The 18,552-nt window shown below is 40.2% G+C and overlaps 2 protein-coding genes and 1 long non-coding RNA gene across 3 annotated transcripts; 1 reads left to right on the top strand and 2 right to left on the bottom strand.

The window, feature by feature from the left end:
* Nucleotides 1-3,920: 3,920 nt before the first annotated feature.
* Nucleotides 3,921-5,920, bottom strand: nat8l2 (N-acetyltransferase 8-like 2). Its single transcript, XM_079156801.1, has 2 exons — nt 5,788-5,920; nt 3,921-4,871 (listed from the first exon to the last, which is right to left on the bottom strand). Exon 2 carries the CDS (start codon nt 4,857-4,859, stop codon nt 4,188-4,190), a length of 672 nt encoding a protein of 223 aa, XP_079012927.1. The 5' UTR covers nt 4,860-4,871; nt 5,788-5,920; the 3' UTR covers nt 3,921-4,187.
* Nucleotides 5,921-8,106: 2,186 nt separating this feature from the next.
* Nucleotides 8,107-9,368, bottom strand: LOC306694369 (adenosine receptor A1-like; the record flags this gene model as incomplete). Its single annotated transcript, XM_079157175.1, has 2 exons — nt 8,107-8,755; nt 9,040-9,368. 2 exons carry the CDS (start codon nt 9,366-9,368, stop codon nt 8,107-8,109), a joined length of 978 nt encoding a protein of 325 aa, XP_079013301.1.
* Nucleotides 9,369-11,199: 1,831 nt separating this feature from the next.
* Nucleotides 11,200-13,745, top strand: LOC306694095. Its single transcript, XR_013767036.1, has 6 exons — nt 11,200-11,281; nt 11,423-11,571; nt 11,669-11,742; nt 12,130-12,228; nt 12,781-12,879; nt 13,180-13,745. It is a non-coding gene; the product is annotated as an uncharacterized lncRNA (long non-coding RNA).
* The last annotated feature ends 4,807 nt before the right edge of the window (nt 13,746-18,552 follow it).

Genomic DNA, 18,552 nt, shown 5'->3' with positions numbered 1-18,552 from the left:
CCAGTGAATGAAAGCGACAATATTTGAACTGCGGAGGAGTGACGATGAGGCGCCGTATGTGGCTCTGGTAGCGACCTGTCAATCACAAGGTAGCCCTAAAACACTCTTTACACACTTTATTGTCTATTTTACTCTAAATGGGACCATAATTAACCAAATGAACATCATGCTGTTTTGAAGGAAGCTTGAAACTAGCGATTGAGACCATAAACATTGTTTACTGAGGTATAGATTTCTATAGAACTTATTTTTGCAACCAGAGGAGTCGCCCCCTGATGGCCAGTAGAGAGAATGCAAGTTTAAGTAACTTCCTCCTTGGCTTCACTTTTCAATGCATCAGACCTAAAGTAACTAAATCTTGCTAAATCTTGATTGGTCGAAAGAGTTTGCATGCACTGTACGTTTCTGCAAACTACAGATACGTTGACTGTCAGCGTTTCTGATCCAAAACTACAATTTATATCAATATTTCTACATGTGTATGTCAACATTATGAAGTATTTAACCACTTGTGGAGCTTTGCCGTTTTGAAACGGTGTTCTCAATTACATTTAGGTTTAGGCAACACAACTATGTGGTTAGGTTTAGTAAAACATAGTTTGGGTTAAACAAAGAACAGTACTTCTGGTTTCACACAGGACACAAACAGCGGTCTCCTGGGTGAAAGTGTTTGATCCATGAACCTCCCCCCCACGATGACTTTGATTAAAACGTTTTTTTGAAACGTCAAAAACAAAAGTAATCTGGAAGGAAAAACATTGGCAATGCAGTTTCGTTGCATGGAAACATGATTTTTAGGCGACCGGCCGGTGACATCACCTTTTTCTAAATGAGCCATATCAAACCCGTAAACGGAGCTCAGGGAAACAAAGAAATAAAATATCTCATGTTAAAAAATCTAAACTTTAGCAGAAAATGAAAGTGTTCATGTGCGCTAATGAATAAAGTAAGTTCATGTGGCCTTTAAAGTAAAAACATCAATTTTTTTGAACAAAAAAAATGAACATTGATTGAAAGTCTGACTGGATCTTTTCAAAAAGATTGCAGCACAGTTATGTTGTTTCAATGGAGCCAGCAGTCATTAGTCCTGCTGAGTGACTTGTTGACTGGTTGAGTCCATCAGCACAAAAACACACGTGGGATAGGTGTGTGTGTGTGTGTGTGTGTGTGTGTGTGTGTGTGTGTGTGTGTGTGTGTGTGTGTGTGTGTGTGTGTGTGTGTTTTTCGCAGTTAAAACCAATGGGTGGCATTTGATGGTAGGTCACTTGTTTTCTCCAAAAAAATGCACTGTTCATGAAATGTTCTGCAATTGTTACAAAACACATCTTGGAAAAGTATTAAGATGTTGTACTAAAGTAAAAGCAGCAATACTAAGGTATAAAAATACTCCTACAAGTAACAATTATAAGTCCTGCATTGAAAATATCACTTAAGTAAAAGCACAGAAGTATTATCACCAAAGTGTGTTTAAAGTTTAAGCACTCACTGGCCCCTGTCAGAGTCTCATTATTACATTATTAGATGAGTATCATATTATTAAATGATTATTATTATTGTTACTGCATTTTAACTCCCCAAGCAGCTTCTTCTCTCCACATCGTCCACATTCAGACAGCTGTCCACCTGTACGACGCCGTGTGTCCTCTCTGTGGGATGAAACACATCTCGAGGTCTCCAGGACAGTGTAAACATACACATCAGTGCCCTGTCAATATTCATTCACGTCGTGTCTAATTCAAGCCTTAAAACATAGCAGTAACAAGCATCTTGAGCTTCAATGTGTTGGATTCTAAACCTTTGGCACCCCCCAGTGGTAGAATAAGAAAGCACACACTGAGGCAGACAGAGTGAGGGCAAGTCCTGGTTATATGTTTGTTCGTGGAAACAGAATTATTTGAATGATGCTATAAAATCATATGGAGATTCTACAAATTGTGTCTTTATAGACACTGACACTACTATAGGTTAAATATAATGCGTCGCCACCTCAATCTCAATAAAAACGTAGAGAGCTTAAAAACAGCCCAGTAAGGCTGTTTTACATTATAAAAGGTGTTTATTTCCATGTTTTACTTTAGTATCAATACCGCCATATAAGAATACTCCTAGGACAAGTAGAAGTATTGCATCCAAATGTTTAAGTAGGAGTCCAAAGGTATTATCAGCAAAATGCATTAGTATCAAGTACAAGTACTCATTATATTACCGGATTATCCCTATACCCGTCCATTACTGTGTAAGAATTATAATGTTGTAGCTGGTCAAATTTGAGCTAATTCAAAATGTTAACTGACTTGAACTTATTTTTAAACTGTTGTGTAATTTAATCTGTAACTGTGCATCATATATTACAGGATGATGTGAATCTGTAAAGTAACCATAACTAAATGTAGTGGAATACCCGTGTGAAGCCCATGTACCTCAAACATGTACTTGCAAACAGTCCTTATTATTGTACTTAAGATACTTTGCTAGTACATGTGGACTGGACCGTCATTCACATCATTATGTGCTTTGACTCTCACTACAGTTGTATTAACACACATTACCGGTATTGTAAAGGGCTCATAATCATGTACAGTAAATACTGCAAATAGAAGAAACTAGTGAGTTGCATCTCAGACGGGGTGCTTCAGTGTTGCTCAGATAAATGACGCTATCTACGCAATCAACGACCTTCACCCTCCTGACTGAAACAGCTCCTACCAACATCAGGGCTGCTTGTGAAATGTCAGTGTGAGCGGATATTACACATTTCTGGTCATACCTATAGTGTCAAAATGTCAGACTTGTGGGAGATTCCCGAAGAATATTGAACCGTGCAAAGCTGTAGGAAAACAAAGCCCGGGGGTCCGTGGCCCTCTGTACGGGGTCCATGAAAGAAGTTGGTATCGACAGATGGGGGAGCATATTATGTCCATTACCTCCTTTATCATTGTGGCACACAGCAACAAGTTCATTTGTTTTAGTTTCAGCACTTTTTGAAAGTCAGCTTTAATCTCGTTATTTTAAATATCTGGATTCATTAGGACTACGCCAGTCTGCATACTGTTCATTTTCTGGAAGCTTTTCAAATCAATTACGTGGAAAAAAAATGTTAAAAGTAAAGTTTAAAAGTATTTACGTGTTCTATCAAATGAAACAGGTGTGACGTATTTGAAAGTTTTAGAACACAAATAGTTTCTACAGCATCTAAGAGTACAAATGGTAGTAAGCATTTGCTTAATTGGTGTTACTATAAAGAGGGGGTCCTTGAAAAATCTTCTCCACTGTGAGGGGTCCCTGGCAGCAACAGGTTTTAGAACTCCTGTCTACTTAAAATATTATGATGATACGTGTAAATATGTAAATAGGTCAAGTCAAAACTGGCAGAAATTGTCAAATACCTATATTGGTTTCTGTTCATGGCCCGAGGGCTCATCTAAATTACTACGCAAATGTAAATATAAAATCTTTGTCACAAACAGAACAGGTAGAGATGATAAAATGTTTGTTTCTGTTCCATGAGACACTAAATGTAGCCTCCCAGACATCTATTGTTTTAAACTCCTGTGTGCAATGTAAATAAACTGCAATTATTCGAAATATGCTGAATCTAAATTCTTGTTAATTCTTTTGGTTTGGCCATCCCAGGAGTTAACTACTGAGTGTCCATCTTATAAAGAGTAGTGAATGAATGATCACAGTATAAGTGATAAAAGTGAAAGGCTGTGTTTGACTAGCTGTGACCCGTCTACTAGTTTTGTTGCACCTGTTTGGGTGGGAGAAGTTATACTTTAACATTTGTATTGGTTCATTTTATGGTGATGTAATTCCAGCAGAGCTCCAGACAATGTTTAACTTGAGCTCTAAAATGCTGCAGTCAATGCATGTGAGTGTTGGAAAGAGGGTGATGTGTTAAAGCAAAACCAACAGCGGTGTACAAGCATTTGAAGTGGTTTTATTTCTGGCGTGCTTTTGTATTTAAGACACTTAAACCTGATTTGTAATTTTTGAAATAAAATCACAGCAGTAAAAAAAGAAGTAATCAACGGTCGGAGAATCTTGGTCCAAACTAAATAGAACATTATCAACTTTAAAACATTCAGATACGAGGAAACCTGAGGATTTGTGTTGTTGTTGTTGTTCATAGCTAACACTACGTGTCCTTCACCCATTCACACCCATTCAGACACTGATGACAGGGGCTACAGGTGTTTTTCCATAATCAAAATCGACACCTTACTCATCATTACTATCCAATCAAAAGTATACGTTTTGGTGTGTGAGGTGATGTGGCTGAACCCCAGTTTCTGGTAGAGGGACACAGCAGCGGTCTGAGTGGAGCTGGTCTCCAGCACCACCTTGGAGAAGCCTCGCTCCTTGCAGAAGTCCACCGCAGTATGAGCCAGCCTGAGGCCCAGGCCCATCCGACGGCACGACGGTGAGATGATCATCCTGAATAGTTCTCCATATCTTTCCTTCCCACTTTGTTTGGCCACCACGGCCACCATACCCAAGACCCGGGTCCTCCCATCAACCTCAGCCTCGGCCACCCAGAAGCAGTCATCCGGTCCTTTCAGATAGTTCCCAGGGATGTCCTGCATGTCTGTCTGGAGTTTCTCCCTGACAAAGCTGGCGTACAGCTCATGACAGCAGTAGTACACGAGGCCCACCCAGGCTCCTGGTAGCACCACAGCCCCCAACACGGAGCAGAGCAGGTGGCCAGCGACACACAGAGCCAGGGTGATGGCGAGGTTGAGAGGGCTGGTCATGGCGTTGCGAAAACATGGGCGGATGTGCTCCCTGATGCCACTGCTGAAGAGGGTGAGCACTGGGTCCTTGTCCGAGTGACGGTACCGGCGGATCACCAGCTGCATGGTCAGAAGGAACTATGGAAAAACAAAATAAAGGATTCACATGTGAAATCTCACTTTATTTTATCTGAGTGTGGTCATTCGTTGCTGCAGAAATATCAGGACTTGCTTTATTTCATTTTAAATTGAGTATCTTTAGGTTTTGGATGGAACAATTCTTCTGAAATCTCACATTGGGCTTTAGGAAATTGGATTAGATATTTCTTTCCACTATTTTCTGACATTTTTTAGACTGAATGATTGATACATTGCTCAAAACATTAGTGACAGATAATCAAAATAATCATTAAAGTCTAACTATTTGTCACAGCTGTTTTGCATCCAGGCAATATCTGTGAAAAGCCAAAACCCAGTCAGCAATCCCTGGTTTTCTATCATATGATCATCTTTCAGATACCAACGCTATGACAGACCTGTGCTGTATTATTACAGCGTAACAACGTGCAATAGCCCAGCAGTCAGTGTTGCTATTCATAGAGTAACTGTAAAGACAACTACCCTCTCTACTAGTTATTTTACAGAGTTATAAACAAACCCCTGCGCTAGCCTGAGCGGTTAGCCGACTGTTAACATGGTCACAGCTTTAAAGTCACTACGTGAGAACCAGATAACGTCACTAGCATCATTCATCACGGTGAAGCCGGTGTTAAGTTAGGACCGGATCGGAACACCCCGTTGAGCCGTTAGTTGGCAACCCCGTAGAACAGTTTCTACCGTTTTACATTTCTAACGTTGAGCTAACGTGACAAGAAACCCAAACGTTAGCTAACTTAACTTTGGTACAGGCCTGCAATTAAGTAGCTTGAGTGTAACGTTGTACTAATTCAATCGCCGCAAAACTCGCTCAAATGCCACTTAGCGGTACCACTTGTCCGCTAATTCCATTTTAACATCACACTTTAATTAATAAAATGACGCTCTTTTAACTTACGAAGTCAAGCCAACTTGTGAAGCTGGTCCGGTTCCTTGTCGAGGAGCACCACAGTCCAACTAGCGTCTCAAATGAACCTAGATCACGGGGGAAGACTGATGGGCTGGTTAGAAAGTTAACTCAAGAGGTGTCATGTACATTTTTATGACGGGTCAAAGTACACCAAAGAACTTGTCTAAGGATTAAACGAAGATAACGCCACTCCCAGAGTCTGTGTAGATTTCTGGGGTATATCTATTTATCTATTTATGAAATTTGGACTTGTTTCTTTTTACAAACTTTATGTGCACTCTGCCCCTTCAGGCTACAGGTAGTTGCAACACCACAATGTAAAATATACACCATAAGGAGTCAAATTACTGCATTCAAAATCTTACGTAAGCAAAAATGCCTAACTTTATTGGAAAAAAAGGAACTTAATTAAAGTATGAAAACTAGGCCTTCCTCATAAGGCAGAGACAGGTTGCTCCTGTGAGGAGTGGTGTAAGCTATTTATTTACGTTGGACCCCACATGATGGGCCCTATGTTACCAGTTATGAAGAACATACACACACACACACACACACACACACACACACACACACACACACACACACACACACACACACACACACATCGTATGGTCTCCTTACATGACGATATAGAGACATTGGACAATATCAACATATATACAAAATAAACTTATATAATAGACTAGACATACAAAATACTAAAGAAAATAAGATATTTTTCATGTCATAGTTTATTAGTTTCAATAGTTAATGTAGAATAAGCATATCATTTTGTTATTGCTACTGACTAACTATTTTTGGGAAAATGCTAATTGTGTAATCTCAACATCATGTTTTATGCTTTTTGTGCCAACTAGACATAATAAAGAAGATAAAGAAGAGAATGCTTCCACTTGAATTCCTATAGAAACAACAATTGAATCCTTACCTTTAGGAGGTCTCAGTGGCATGTCCATCATAGTTGATGGGATGTGGGATGGATGTGACTGAGCTCCTGCTCTGTGGGCTCATGAGTGGTCAGTGGTCAACTGTGTGGGAACAGTTGAATGATGACTGGACATTAGATATGATCTTAAGGCTGCAAATAATCCCTCCTGACAGAATTCACTTCCTACATTGTTCTCTGTACACCAGTACGCTGATGAAAGCACCAAGAGGAAATGTTTGCACTGATCACACATCCTCATATCACATATCTGTTGATGATAGTCTTTTTTGATGCAAACCTAAAATCATGTATTGTATCACTACCATCCAAACTATGTCCAATAAGTGTGCTTATCTTTGCTGCTGCAAAGTTGGCGTCGTAATGAGGGGACTCACTTACCTCGTTCTATAGCATTCAGATAGTTTTGGTTGGAAATTGCCCTGAGTTATCCGTCTTTGATATTCCCGCTGTCGTCCCAGTGCATGAAAGGAAATTGGTTAGAAATTACATTTTAAAAATTCAAAAGCAATTTGTCTTTCCAGAAAATATGTTCCTCTGTGAGCATGGACTCTGTGGTAAGAGATGAAAAGTGAATGATGTGAATCAGGATGAAAGGCTACAATCACATGAATATTCTACACATAGTGACAAAGTTTATTTTTTATCCATTTAAATGAACATATGTGTAAATAGTTCTTATTGCCACGTGTAGGCTGGTTGCAATATCTTTCTACTATTTACATCAGGTGTTTTAAATGGAAAGTGATAATAAATCAGTTGTAATAACATAAAGTAGTACTTTTTATATAATTGATGGCTACAACAACAAAGTCTAATGGAGCAGTGCATCAAACTACAAAGTATTTTTGTCCATCAGATACATGTTACAGATGATTCTCCTGTTAGGCTTGAAACTACATCTTTAATAGAACACGATATGGGAAGTACACTTGTTTGCAGTTTAACTCAGAGACAGATGAAATATATCGAGGCTCTTGTGCGTCCAACACAGACATAGTACAGTATGAGGAGAGTTCTCAGCCCAGCTCTGCTTAAAGACCGACAGCAGTGGAAACTTTACACATTATTTGTTGATAGCAGACAAGAAGTAAATATTCACAGAAGAGTAAAGACTCACAAAATATATGTACAGAACAAAATGCTGAACTAAATATAGCTAAAGAAGAAAAGAAACAGCTGACCACAAACCTATAAGAATACAGTGTAATGGATAACAAAACTGATATGTGAATAAAACATTTCTAGAATAAAAACATGTCAGCTAAATAAAATACATTCTGATGAGTCAAATATAATGGATAGGCTTTGTATTCATCAATTTGCCTGTATAACCATTAATTAAGAACAACTAAGGACATTCACTCATTTTTGGCCACGCTGTTCACGTTGCTGTTACTGGGATTATTGTCTGTCGTCTGGCTTGTCTGAGTTCCTTGGTTTTCTTCTCCCCGTGCGATAAACTCCCTCCAGAGCTTCAGGTACGCCGTCTTGATCTTTTGTATTTTGAACGCGTACACGACTGGGTTTACAGCCGAGTTAGCGTGAGAAAGCAGGATGCCAACATAGAAAGCTGTTTCTGGTACGTTCGGCCCACCAAAGTAAACAATGCAGTTCATTATGTGGAGAGGGAGCCAGGACAGCGCAAACAGAGCCAAGACCAGAGACAGAGACCCGGCCAGCTGCTTCTCTTTCTTCAGGTAGTTCTGAGACTGTTTTGGGGGACCGTTGCCTGGTTTCTCTCGAAGGTTTCCTCGCATGGTGCAGAAAATGTAGCCGTACAACACAGTCATCACCAATAGCGGTGTGAGGGTGCAGAGGAAAAAACTGAAGTAAACCAGGTAGGACATGGGGATCACAGCTGTAAACCGGCAATCAATAGTAGAGTTGACTGACTTGGTTTCGTGGTTGTACCATCCGAACATGGGAGCAAAACTCAGTGGTATTGCAACAAGCCAACACGCTGCTACTACAAGCCGAGAATGTCTCTGTGTTACTGTCCTTTTGTACCTATAAACACAAAAGAAGTAATGGTTGGTATCCTCAACACATATTGATGTATTTGAGTGTTCTGACCAAAAAGAAGAATTCAAAGAAGTATACAAATGTTTAACATATAACATCTTGTCATTGTAGTTATGAAAACATAAAGCCTTTTTCATTATCCAAAACACCTCATAGTACAATGACTGCATGTCGTTTTAGCAGAAGATATGACTGAATCCTTGACACTGGCAGAGCCATTTTAATTCCCTCTGCATTCAGGAAGCGTTAGTACATCTGAGTAATCTTACCTGTGTGGGACATACACCCGGAGGAAGCGGTCCACTGCAATAGCTGTGAGACACAAAACTGAGACGAGGGTCAACAGGACGACCACGCAGCTGATGAAGAGACAGCCGTGGAACGAAGTCGTCACTCGTCCGTCCATCACCACGGCCAGCGGTATGGCCACACAGCCAACCATGAAGTCGGCCACAGCCAGACAGACAATGAGGCAGAAGGTGGGCTGTTGAAGGCTTTTACTGGTCCACAGCGCCAAAACAACCAGCACATTACCAAGACAGCAGGTGACAGCGATGAGCACCTCCAACAACGTGTAGATAACTGCTCCCACATCCATTGTGCTTTCTCTATGGTGGATGTGTGACAGTGAATGGTGCTCAGAGAGTCTGAGCATATATGCTCTTGTGAAACCTGTGAGGAAGTCCGCAGCCTTTTAGCAGTGTTTTTTTTTTCATAATAGACCATACATACCACAGTTCTACAGGTTTGACAATAATCTAACTGCAGTTGCAGTGGTATATGAGTCACTGCTATATATATAGTCACAAGCTATCGAGCCAAGTAAGCCACAAAGCCACATCCTTGATCAACAAGAAGACCGAACAAATGAACGTTTCCCCTTTTTAAAAAGGTTTCAGAGAATCTGGACCAAAAATTATAGTCCTGGTCCTAATTATAAAAGCCGTCTGAACGTTTTGCACTGATAACTTCATTAATTAAGGATTCCTGATATGGAACCAGGATATAATGGGTTTTAGCCGTCTGTGCTCTTCTATACCAGACTTGTAGTCCAAGTCAATTTTCTGTATTCACAAAAGCTAAAATCACACATAAAAGAAACACTAACATAAACATCAATGCACAGAGCTCCCAAATAAACAACACATAACCACGTGTAAAAAACAACAACAATTAGCCACATCAGGAAGACCAAAGGTGTGTTCACACCTTAAAACATGTGTTTTGAGCCTGGACTTAAGAGAGTCAATGAGGCGACAGATCTGAGTGGGAGGGGGATGCTGTTCCACAGTGGAGCTGCAACTGTGCGGTCAGTCCTGAGCTTGAGTTTAAATCGGGGGACGCCATAGTGATATGTTCCCTCTGTACCTGTCAGGTGCCTGGCTGCTGCATTTTGGACCAGTTGAAGGCGGGGCAGGGACAACTGTTTCATCCCAGTACACAGGGAGTTGCAGTAGTCCGAGGATGAATTTCTCAACATCTTTGGATGAGAGAAACATGCTTCATTTTGGCAATAGTGCGAAGCTGGAAAAAAAACTAGCTTTAACTACTGCATTGACTTGCTTGTCAAACTTAAAAGGCGGAATCAAATATCACAACAAGGTTTTTGACATGGGGTTTCACAAGGGTGGACCGGTTGCCAAGGCTGTTGGTAACCCTAACCCCTTTATTGCAAAATCTGAGGTCCAATGTTCTTTCAGACACCTGCTCTCCTGTTTGGGCAACCAGAGTTAAAACATTACAATGCTACGTATAACTTGTTCAGAACTTTGGACATTGCAACAACCTTAAGTGTTGTTTAAGTGTGACCTTCCAAAGAAGCAGTGTGGTTAATGCAGCGTTAACCACACTGCTTCTTTGGAAGGTCACACTTAAACATCCCAAACAGAAAATCAAGATACTGTTCTTAAAGAATCTGTATTTAACATTCTGAACATTGATATGGCAGCAAACACCATTTTGCTATGTAAAGATATAGTGGAGTAATGACTAACTGAACAGAGAACAAAGTCTCTCTCCCTCCCTGTGTGTGTTGTCATCTGATCTTCTGCACTAAAATGCTTTGTTGACATACTGTAGTCGTGTGTACCATGGATTTGGGACACACTGTTGGTCGTGTTTGACAAAACGTGGAAGAATTGATCCTGAAAGTGTTGGTGCACACGCACCATACTGTCATACAACTGCAAAAACATGAAACCCCAACCCTCACAGACCCCCGGTCCCTTTTCCCCCAGTTTGGTAACAGCAGTATTTCCATGCCAGTTTGATAAGTAAACAAGAAGGCTTACTGAAAACATTCCGGTCAGTTGGGGGTGGTACCCACAAGGGCAGGGGTGAGCAGATGAGGCACAAAGATAATTGGTCAGTGATATCTCAGGTCTCTCTATAAGACCGACCTGAGAGAGACAAACAGGTGTCAGAGCCACCATGAAGACTTTGTGTGTCGCTGCTGTTGTGCTGAGCCTGGCCTGTGAGAAGCTGCTCAAGCCAGCGGACAATGCTCTAGATGTAAGTTCCACATTTATTACGAACTTTGTATTTTCCAAACTGCTTTATTAGATGAAAGTCAACTAAATTCAACCTGAACATTTACAAATGAACTATTAATGATTAATAAATGAACAAGAGTCCCTTCTTTTGTTATTTCAGTTGCATGGGAGTTGGTACTTCATAGCCATTTCCTCGCAAAACTGTTGGGTTTCAACATTAGTGAATTCTGTTTTTTGGCCAAGTATTGAAGTGAACATTACCCCCAAAGACACGCCGAACATCTACACTGCTGAATTTAAGTATAAAATGTGAGCAATCTTTCACCTTGTTGAGTATTTGTACATACATCATGTGTCCTGTAAAGTTGTATTTTCAGTTGTTATATTTTTAATAAATCCTTTGCAGTTATGGATATTGCGATACGGATTCTGAAGATTATTTGTATGACAACAACACCTTGTTTGATGTCAACATCAAGAGTAAGAGTTTTGTTAAATTGTCTCTTTGTCTCTGCTTCTTCTAATCACTATATTCATTTTTTACAGTGCAGACAACTACTACTACTACTACTACTACTACTACTAATAATAATAATAATAATAATAATAATAACTCATAGTGCAAATACGTTTGAGCCCTCTGGCATTCAAATGATTTGTTGACACTGAAATAGATATGTTGCACAAGTTTTTGTGATATTTCTCAATCTTGTTATATTCTCTAATGTAATTTCTTTCATCATTTTAAAAAATGCTGTATTTGTATTTTTTACATTTCGATACAGATATAGTGTGAATATGATTTGGATGTTATAGTTTTACCTTAACCCATTTCATGTTTTATTAATATCCACATTTTTCCGACAGAGACTCCAAAGGGTCAGATTTGGCCAGATGTGCTGCTGCAGAGTGGCTGTCCTGACTGCCTCGCTGTAAAAGACAATGATGGCATTGTATTTCTCTTAAGTAAGGAGAACAGAGGGATAAAATATGAAAATATGTGATCATATTTCCAACTATGGTGATATACAGTAATATAAAGCTAGCCGATAGGAACAAGACTAAATTGTGACGGAACAGCTGAGCTAAATGCTAATGCCAGCATGCTAACATGCTGATGTTAAGCTTGTATAATGTTTCCAATGTTCACCACCTTAGGTGCTAATTAGCACAAATAATAGGAGAAATTGTCATTGTAACCCGATGAAGGCTCTAGAGGAGAAATTAAGGGATTGCCGAGTCATTACAATTCACCGAGAGGGGAACGTGAATGTCTGCACAAAACTGGAAGGCAATCCATCTGATAGTCGTTGAGATGGAAGTGTTGAACCCACTGACAAACCTTAACATCCCTATATGCCACTGAAAGTATTGCTCACTAATGTTATTGTATTTAGTTTTCATCTCTAACAGGCCTTTAATAGCATGCACTTTAAACACGCACTGAGTGAGATGTTACTGGTGTAGACAGAATATCATCACGAGGCTTTCATCTCCAATGTGTCCCCTCTTTAACAGGTAGGAGACAGAATGTCACTGATGCTGAGCTGAAGGAGTTTGAGTCACAGGCAGATTGTCTCGGCTATTCCAAACCACAGGTCCTTAGCTCTGATCACGGTGAGACATGAAAAAAGAGTACGATGTCTTTGCAGTCAGTGTATGAAAACAGAGGGAGTGTGGCGCTACACCATGATAGTGATACCAACCTATTATTATAATTATAATAATAATAATGATTAAAATATTATTATTATTATGATTCTCTGCAGTGCCATATGTAATATGCAATACATGGAATTATAAAAATGTATTGTGGGGTTGTTATAAATTGCCATGTACATTAGAGAATTCAATATAAAATAGTTTTATTCATGTTGTCTGTACTTTTTCTTATTTTCTTTTTTCCTCCATTCACAGATTATAAAAACTGCCGGTCAGTTGAAGATGAGGACACGGATGCGTCAAGAATATTATCCTTGATCATGGAAAGAATGAAAAACACGTATACTGTGCACCTCAAGTGTCTCACAGAGACTTTCTATTCTTTCGCCGACGCTGCCCTTAAGTGGACTCAGCAAAGTTTGATCTGAATATTTTTCATTTTGAAGGGAATTATTACCGTTTAATTTTCTGTTAATAGAATCTCAAACCCCTTTTTTCCTTGATTTAGGTTTTTATTGATACTCTATGGTGCTTTTTACAGCAAAGACAGTATATTCTCTCTTTTAGACAATTCAGCATCATCAATAAAACCGGATATACTAATGAATAAGGTTCATTCATTATAACATTGATTTATTTTTTCCCTTTTCTTTTCCATTTTTAATGAATAAATGAGTGACAGACTTTTGCAATGCAGACAGAAAGTTTCAGAAAGACATATATTAAACTGTTTACTGCTGCAGAACGCTGTGCAGCTCAGTTGTGGTGAAAAGAATAAATGTTTCTCTGATTCGCATCAAATCATATGAGATGTGTCTACAAATAAACTTGGCGATGTGTGGTTATTTGTACTTGTACTAAAGTGTTTTGGATCAAGATTTGTGTTTAATGATTAATCATTTGATTTCAAATGTGTTTTGAGTGATCGGATTGCAATTAAATAGTTCTTGACAACTTGAAAGTATAGGTGTAATATTAGCTCAAAGGCATGGGACAGAGCTGGTTAGTGTGATCTCTTATTAATTGCAGACCTAGACCCCTTCACAACAAACATGCTGACTTACTAAACACTTGTGTAACTAATTATATTAATCATGTCTGGACACTATTTAGCTGCAGTTCCAGAGCAATGCTACTGTGCAAGCTGGCTCATTAACACAATTTACTGACACAGGTAAGGCTAATAAAGGGACATCACTGTTGTTAATGCTACACTTGAGGACTGCCTGCTGTAAGACAAGTGGACATGTACACACTTCAGTTAATATGAACCTGTCAATCCCCATGTATAGGATCACTGACATGGAGTCAAAATAATGGAAACACTTTTAATATAGAGTAATACAGTTGAAAATCACAAACACAGCCTCCATTACACCCTTGAATAGGATTCACGTCACTATGACACAGCAAGAAAAAAAAGATTCTCATAAGCTTTGTGAAAGAGTTATTGCAGATCTGTGGTATTGGATTGCATTATGTTTATCTAAACAGCTATACAATGAATATAAATCAGGGTATGCCCTTCCCCATGGTCTAATATTTGATCACAATAAAATAATGTTACAGACTTGAACCCCTTCATAACCAAATCTGTAAACGGTTGACAAAAATAAGAACAATGGTTTTTCATTGTCTGAATCTACTGTGTAATCTTGCATCACTGTAAGAAAGACAAAACTAAATCTGGCTAAATGATAATTATTCAAAAACTGCTATGTGCTTCAGACATATCACGTCATGTTTCCCGATGAGATGCTTGCTTGTGACGGGAGCTGGTTTGATTCTGGACCAAACTAAATTAGGCTTTACCATCAGGAGGACATTTGTACATGCCACAGTAAGAAAAACAATAATGAATGACCAATTTAGGGTTTTGGGGTCCAGCTGTTGTGAATGCTGCCGGCTAACTGTCGTGGTTTACTGGGACACTTGGATAGAGCAGAGTCATTGTTAATGTTAATGAACTTTTCCTTTTCTGACAAATCAAAGTGTCTGTTTGGAAGAGCCTTGTTTGGATGGGGAATGTGAAAGAGCAACACTCCCTCAGCTCAGATTTTTCCAGCAATTCAAATAGAATAAATAAATCAAAGTGAAATGAAATGAATCAAGTCAGATTGTTTCTTTTCAGTGATCGGCCAACTCTTTCATGTTCAAAGCTTAACACCACTACCGTTGATGCAAACCACTGGAACTATGACTTGAATAACCTGGTGGCACTGGGGCAAAACCAGCCACTAATGTTTAATTCAATTAGCATAAAACAGATGACACAACATAAGAATAGTGCCCTCAGATTTATGGGGTGGGAGGGTCCTGTCTGGTTGTCAGAGGTGGAAGAAGTATTCAGATGTTTTACTGAGCAAAAAGGACAAAGTACAAAAGCACTGGCATAAAAATGATGCAGAAGTATGTAGAGTGGCTAATTTCAATCATATTACTGGGTTATTATGATTGTGTACATCACTTAACTTGTGCAGGTAAAGATGGAGCTTTATTTATATGTTACGGTGTAGCTTAACCCATAACAATACATCATAATTCATTCGTTGTTTGTATTATGTATTGAAGTAACTAAAGCTGTCAGTTAAACGTAAAACGTACAATATGCTTCCAAAACGAAGTGGAGGGCATAGTGCCTACTTACTTACAGTAGGCTTTCAGTTATGAAACTATTGATGTACTAAAACCACTTAAACTCAACGGCAGCTGCTTTACTAACTGATCTTCAGCGTATTCTGTGGTTGCCTAGCAACGCCAATTCAATGGCTGTGTTGCGTTGATTGCCGTCATTAAAAATGAAATATAATAACATAATAGTAGGAAAAAACAGTCAGCACAATGGGGTTTTTTTCATGCAAAGTATAACAAAGTGTGATTTTCGTGTGTTTACGTTTTCTTTAAAGCCGCGCCAAAAACGCGTCGGCTCTAGGACCAAGGAGCGGCGGCAGCACCAGACACCGGTTGATGAGACGGTCCAGTCGGTATTACACATCTAATTACCCGACAAAGAGCGGCTGCTCGCTCCGTGCAGTCTGAGGAAAACTTATCAGACGGTGAAGCTGGACCTGCAGCAACGAGAGAAGAGAGAGCTTTTTCCCTGCTGCCTTTGTCCGTCACCCAGTCAGCGTGGCAAGAGGACCCGTCGCTGGTCTCACCGGCGACAACCATGAGCCAGAGATTCACCGTCTGCAAGAGCGACGGCGACCGGCGCCCCTCAGACATCCAGGGGGAGGTGAACCAGCTGTTTGAGGGAGACGAGCCCCCGACCAGCAGCGGCGGAGCGGAGGGGGAGGATGCAGCCAGTACCGAGGTGGTGGTGGTGCTGAAAGGTAGGGAGACACTTATTAAGCCGGCTTCAATCAGCCTAACGCCGTTTGTTAGCTATAAGCTGCATGCTAGCAGTCATGATGTCTGAATCCTGATCGGTGACACCACATTGTCTGTGTACAGATGTGTGTGTGTGACTTGAATCTGTAATGTTCACAAAGGGCACTGTCTGGCCAACAACAGAGGCGCTGCAAAGGGCTCACGCTTTGCCCCCCCCCCCCCCCCCCCCCCCCCATACAATTTTTGCATTGTTACTGTTTGGTGTCTATAAACAAAACGAGGGTTTGTTTTTATGTGATTTCAAATGTTATGTTAATTGTGTGTATGCTTGCTCCCACTGTTCAAACATTCAAACATGTGTTTATTTTTACTGCACACATCATCAGTGGTCACTTTGAAGGGCATCAGTTTATTTCCTTACCCCTCAGTAGTCAGACAGTAGCCCATAATGCTCTTCATCTCGCCACCTGATTCATAGGATACATGTATACTTTCCGAAACTGAAGCAGTCATCATTTCACCCTCTCCACATGCTTTCACATGCCACTTGCAACCACTGCGTGTGGGCAGGGAGACTACTTGATTGAAAAGGAAAAGTGTGTTTCAAACCTTGTGGCTTGGCTTATATACTGTACTAGCAAAAGACTTTATTAGGGGATGGCTTGCAGAGTGTGATATCTGTCTAACCTGTATACAGGACTATTCCTGTGCTCACCATAAGAATGCATTTGATTCGAAAGGGAGAATAAAAACACAGCCTTCATCTCTACAGTTAAGTTAGTAATCCCAGCCCCGTCCACTGGGAACCAGAGCCATTGTTGTGCCATCTTGTGACCAACTCACCTGAGTGAATTAATCACTGGCCTGTCAGTCATTCACTGAATTGAATGCAGCAGTGCGGAACAAATAGTAGAATGGCAGAAATTCCCATCAGGCCCAAATAAAAGGAAGCCTTTACCATTACCAATGATTAGCAGTAGAAAAAGTGCAATCATTCAGGTCCACTCAAGTGCAAATACAGATTTAGCTGCAACTGAATCAATGCATTTGGACAGTTTTAACTTATGAAGGCTGCCACATTAATGCCATTTCAGATTAATTGGCCAGGCTCCCTAGATTCCCATACATACTTCTATTGCAGCTCTAGATTGGCTGCTCCTTAGTTTCTGTGCTTTGCTCTGAAGGCAAACAGTTCCATATTTTGCCAGAGCAGGCCTTTTCTGGATTTATATGGCTTCGTGGTATATACTTGCCCCTCTCTCTGGATATATGAGATGTCATCCCCTTGTCTTGTCCTTCCTGCTGCGCCAACGTTAAGCAGTGCTGACAGATTTCCTTCCTGCTATTAAACCAGCCGGCCACCAAGATGAGGAATGAAAGCTTTTAATTACCAGTCCAGCACTCCCCTTCATTGCTACAGAAAGCCTTGGCAGTTCAAAACATGCCTTGCAGGTGAATTAACACATGCCTCCTCAGCATTTCTCCACTTGAAAGCCCCAGCGTGTATCAATCATTCCTCCGGACGTAAACGATGGCTGTAGGAACAGACCTCACCGTCTCCTTATGTTCCCCTTGAGGGATGGGGAACACTTTGCTGAAGGACTTCCCCTCCATGTGCAGTATGCTGCGTTCCTGCTGAGCTGCAGCCTTGTGGAGACCGGGCGTCTCTGCATCCACTTTGCCGGTTGCCATAGTGACAGGGTAGGTTTTCACCAGAGTTGTGTCACACTGGTCTAAAGAGGAAACGCTTCAGATCAAGAGGGTGCCGTCATGAAATCAATCTCCTGCTGTGTGGTAATAGAACAAAAAGATGAACTATATAGATGAAAATATAGAGTACGACAGTCATTTTAATCTGTTGTTACTTTCTTTACGAATTGCTTTGTTTGTAAAATGTTCACAATATCTCAGAACTAAAGGTGACACATTACATTACAGTCATTTAGCAGATGCTTTTATCCAAAGCGACTTACAATTCAGATTCCATCACATCTCTACACCGTAGGCACAGCTACGGGAGCAATTTAGGGGTTAAGTGTTTTGCTCAAGGACACATGAACATGCGACTAGCAGAGCCGGGGATCGAACCGCCGACCCTCTGATCGAAGGACAGCCCTGCTCTCCACTTAGCTACACGCCCCTTAATATTAAAATATCTAATTTTATGTGATTAAATGCAAATACATTGAAAATACATTTTTATGTCCTTAAAAGACAAAGAGACGCAAAAATCTTGAAATTACTCAAATAATTGATCCTTTTATCAAATCATATTTTTTTTGTCTGACGATTAATTTA

This window comes from Pholis gunnellus (assembly GCF_910591455.1).
Source record: "Pholis gunnellus genome assembly, chromosome: 3".
Taxonomy (NCBI): Eukaryota; Metazoa; Chordata; class Actinopteri; order Perciformes; family Pholidae; genus Pholis; species Pholis gunnellus.
The sequence above is the reverse complement of the archived record's forward strand: the minus strand, read 5'-3'. Positions and strand labels throughout refer to the sequence as shown.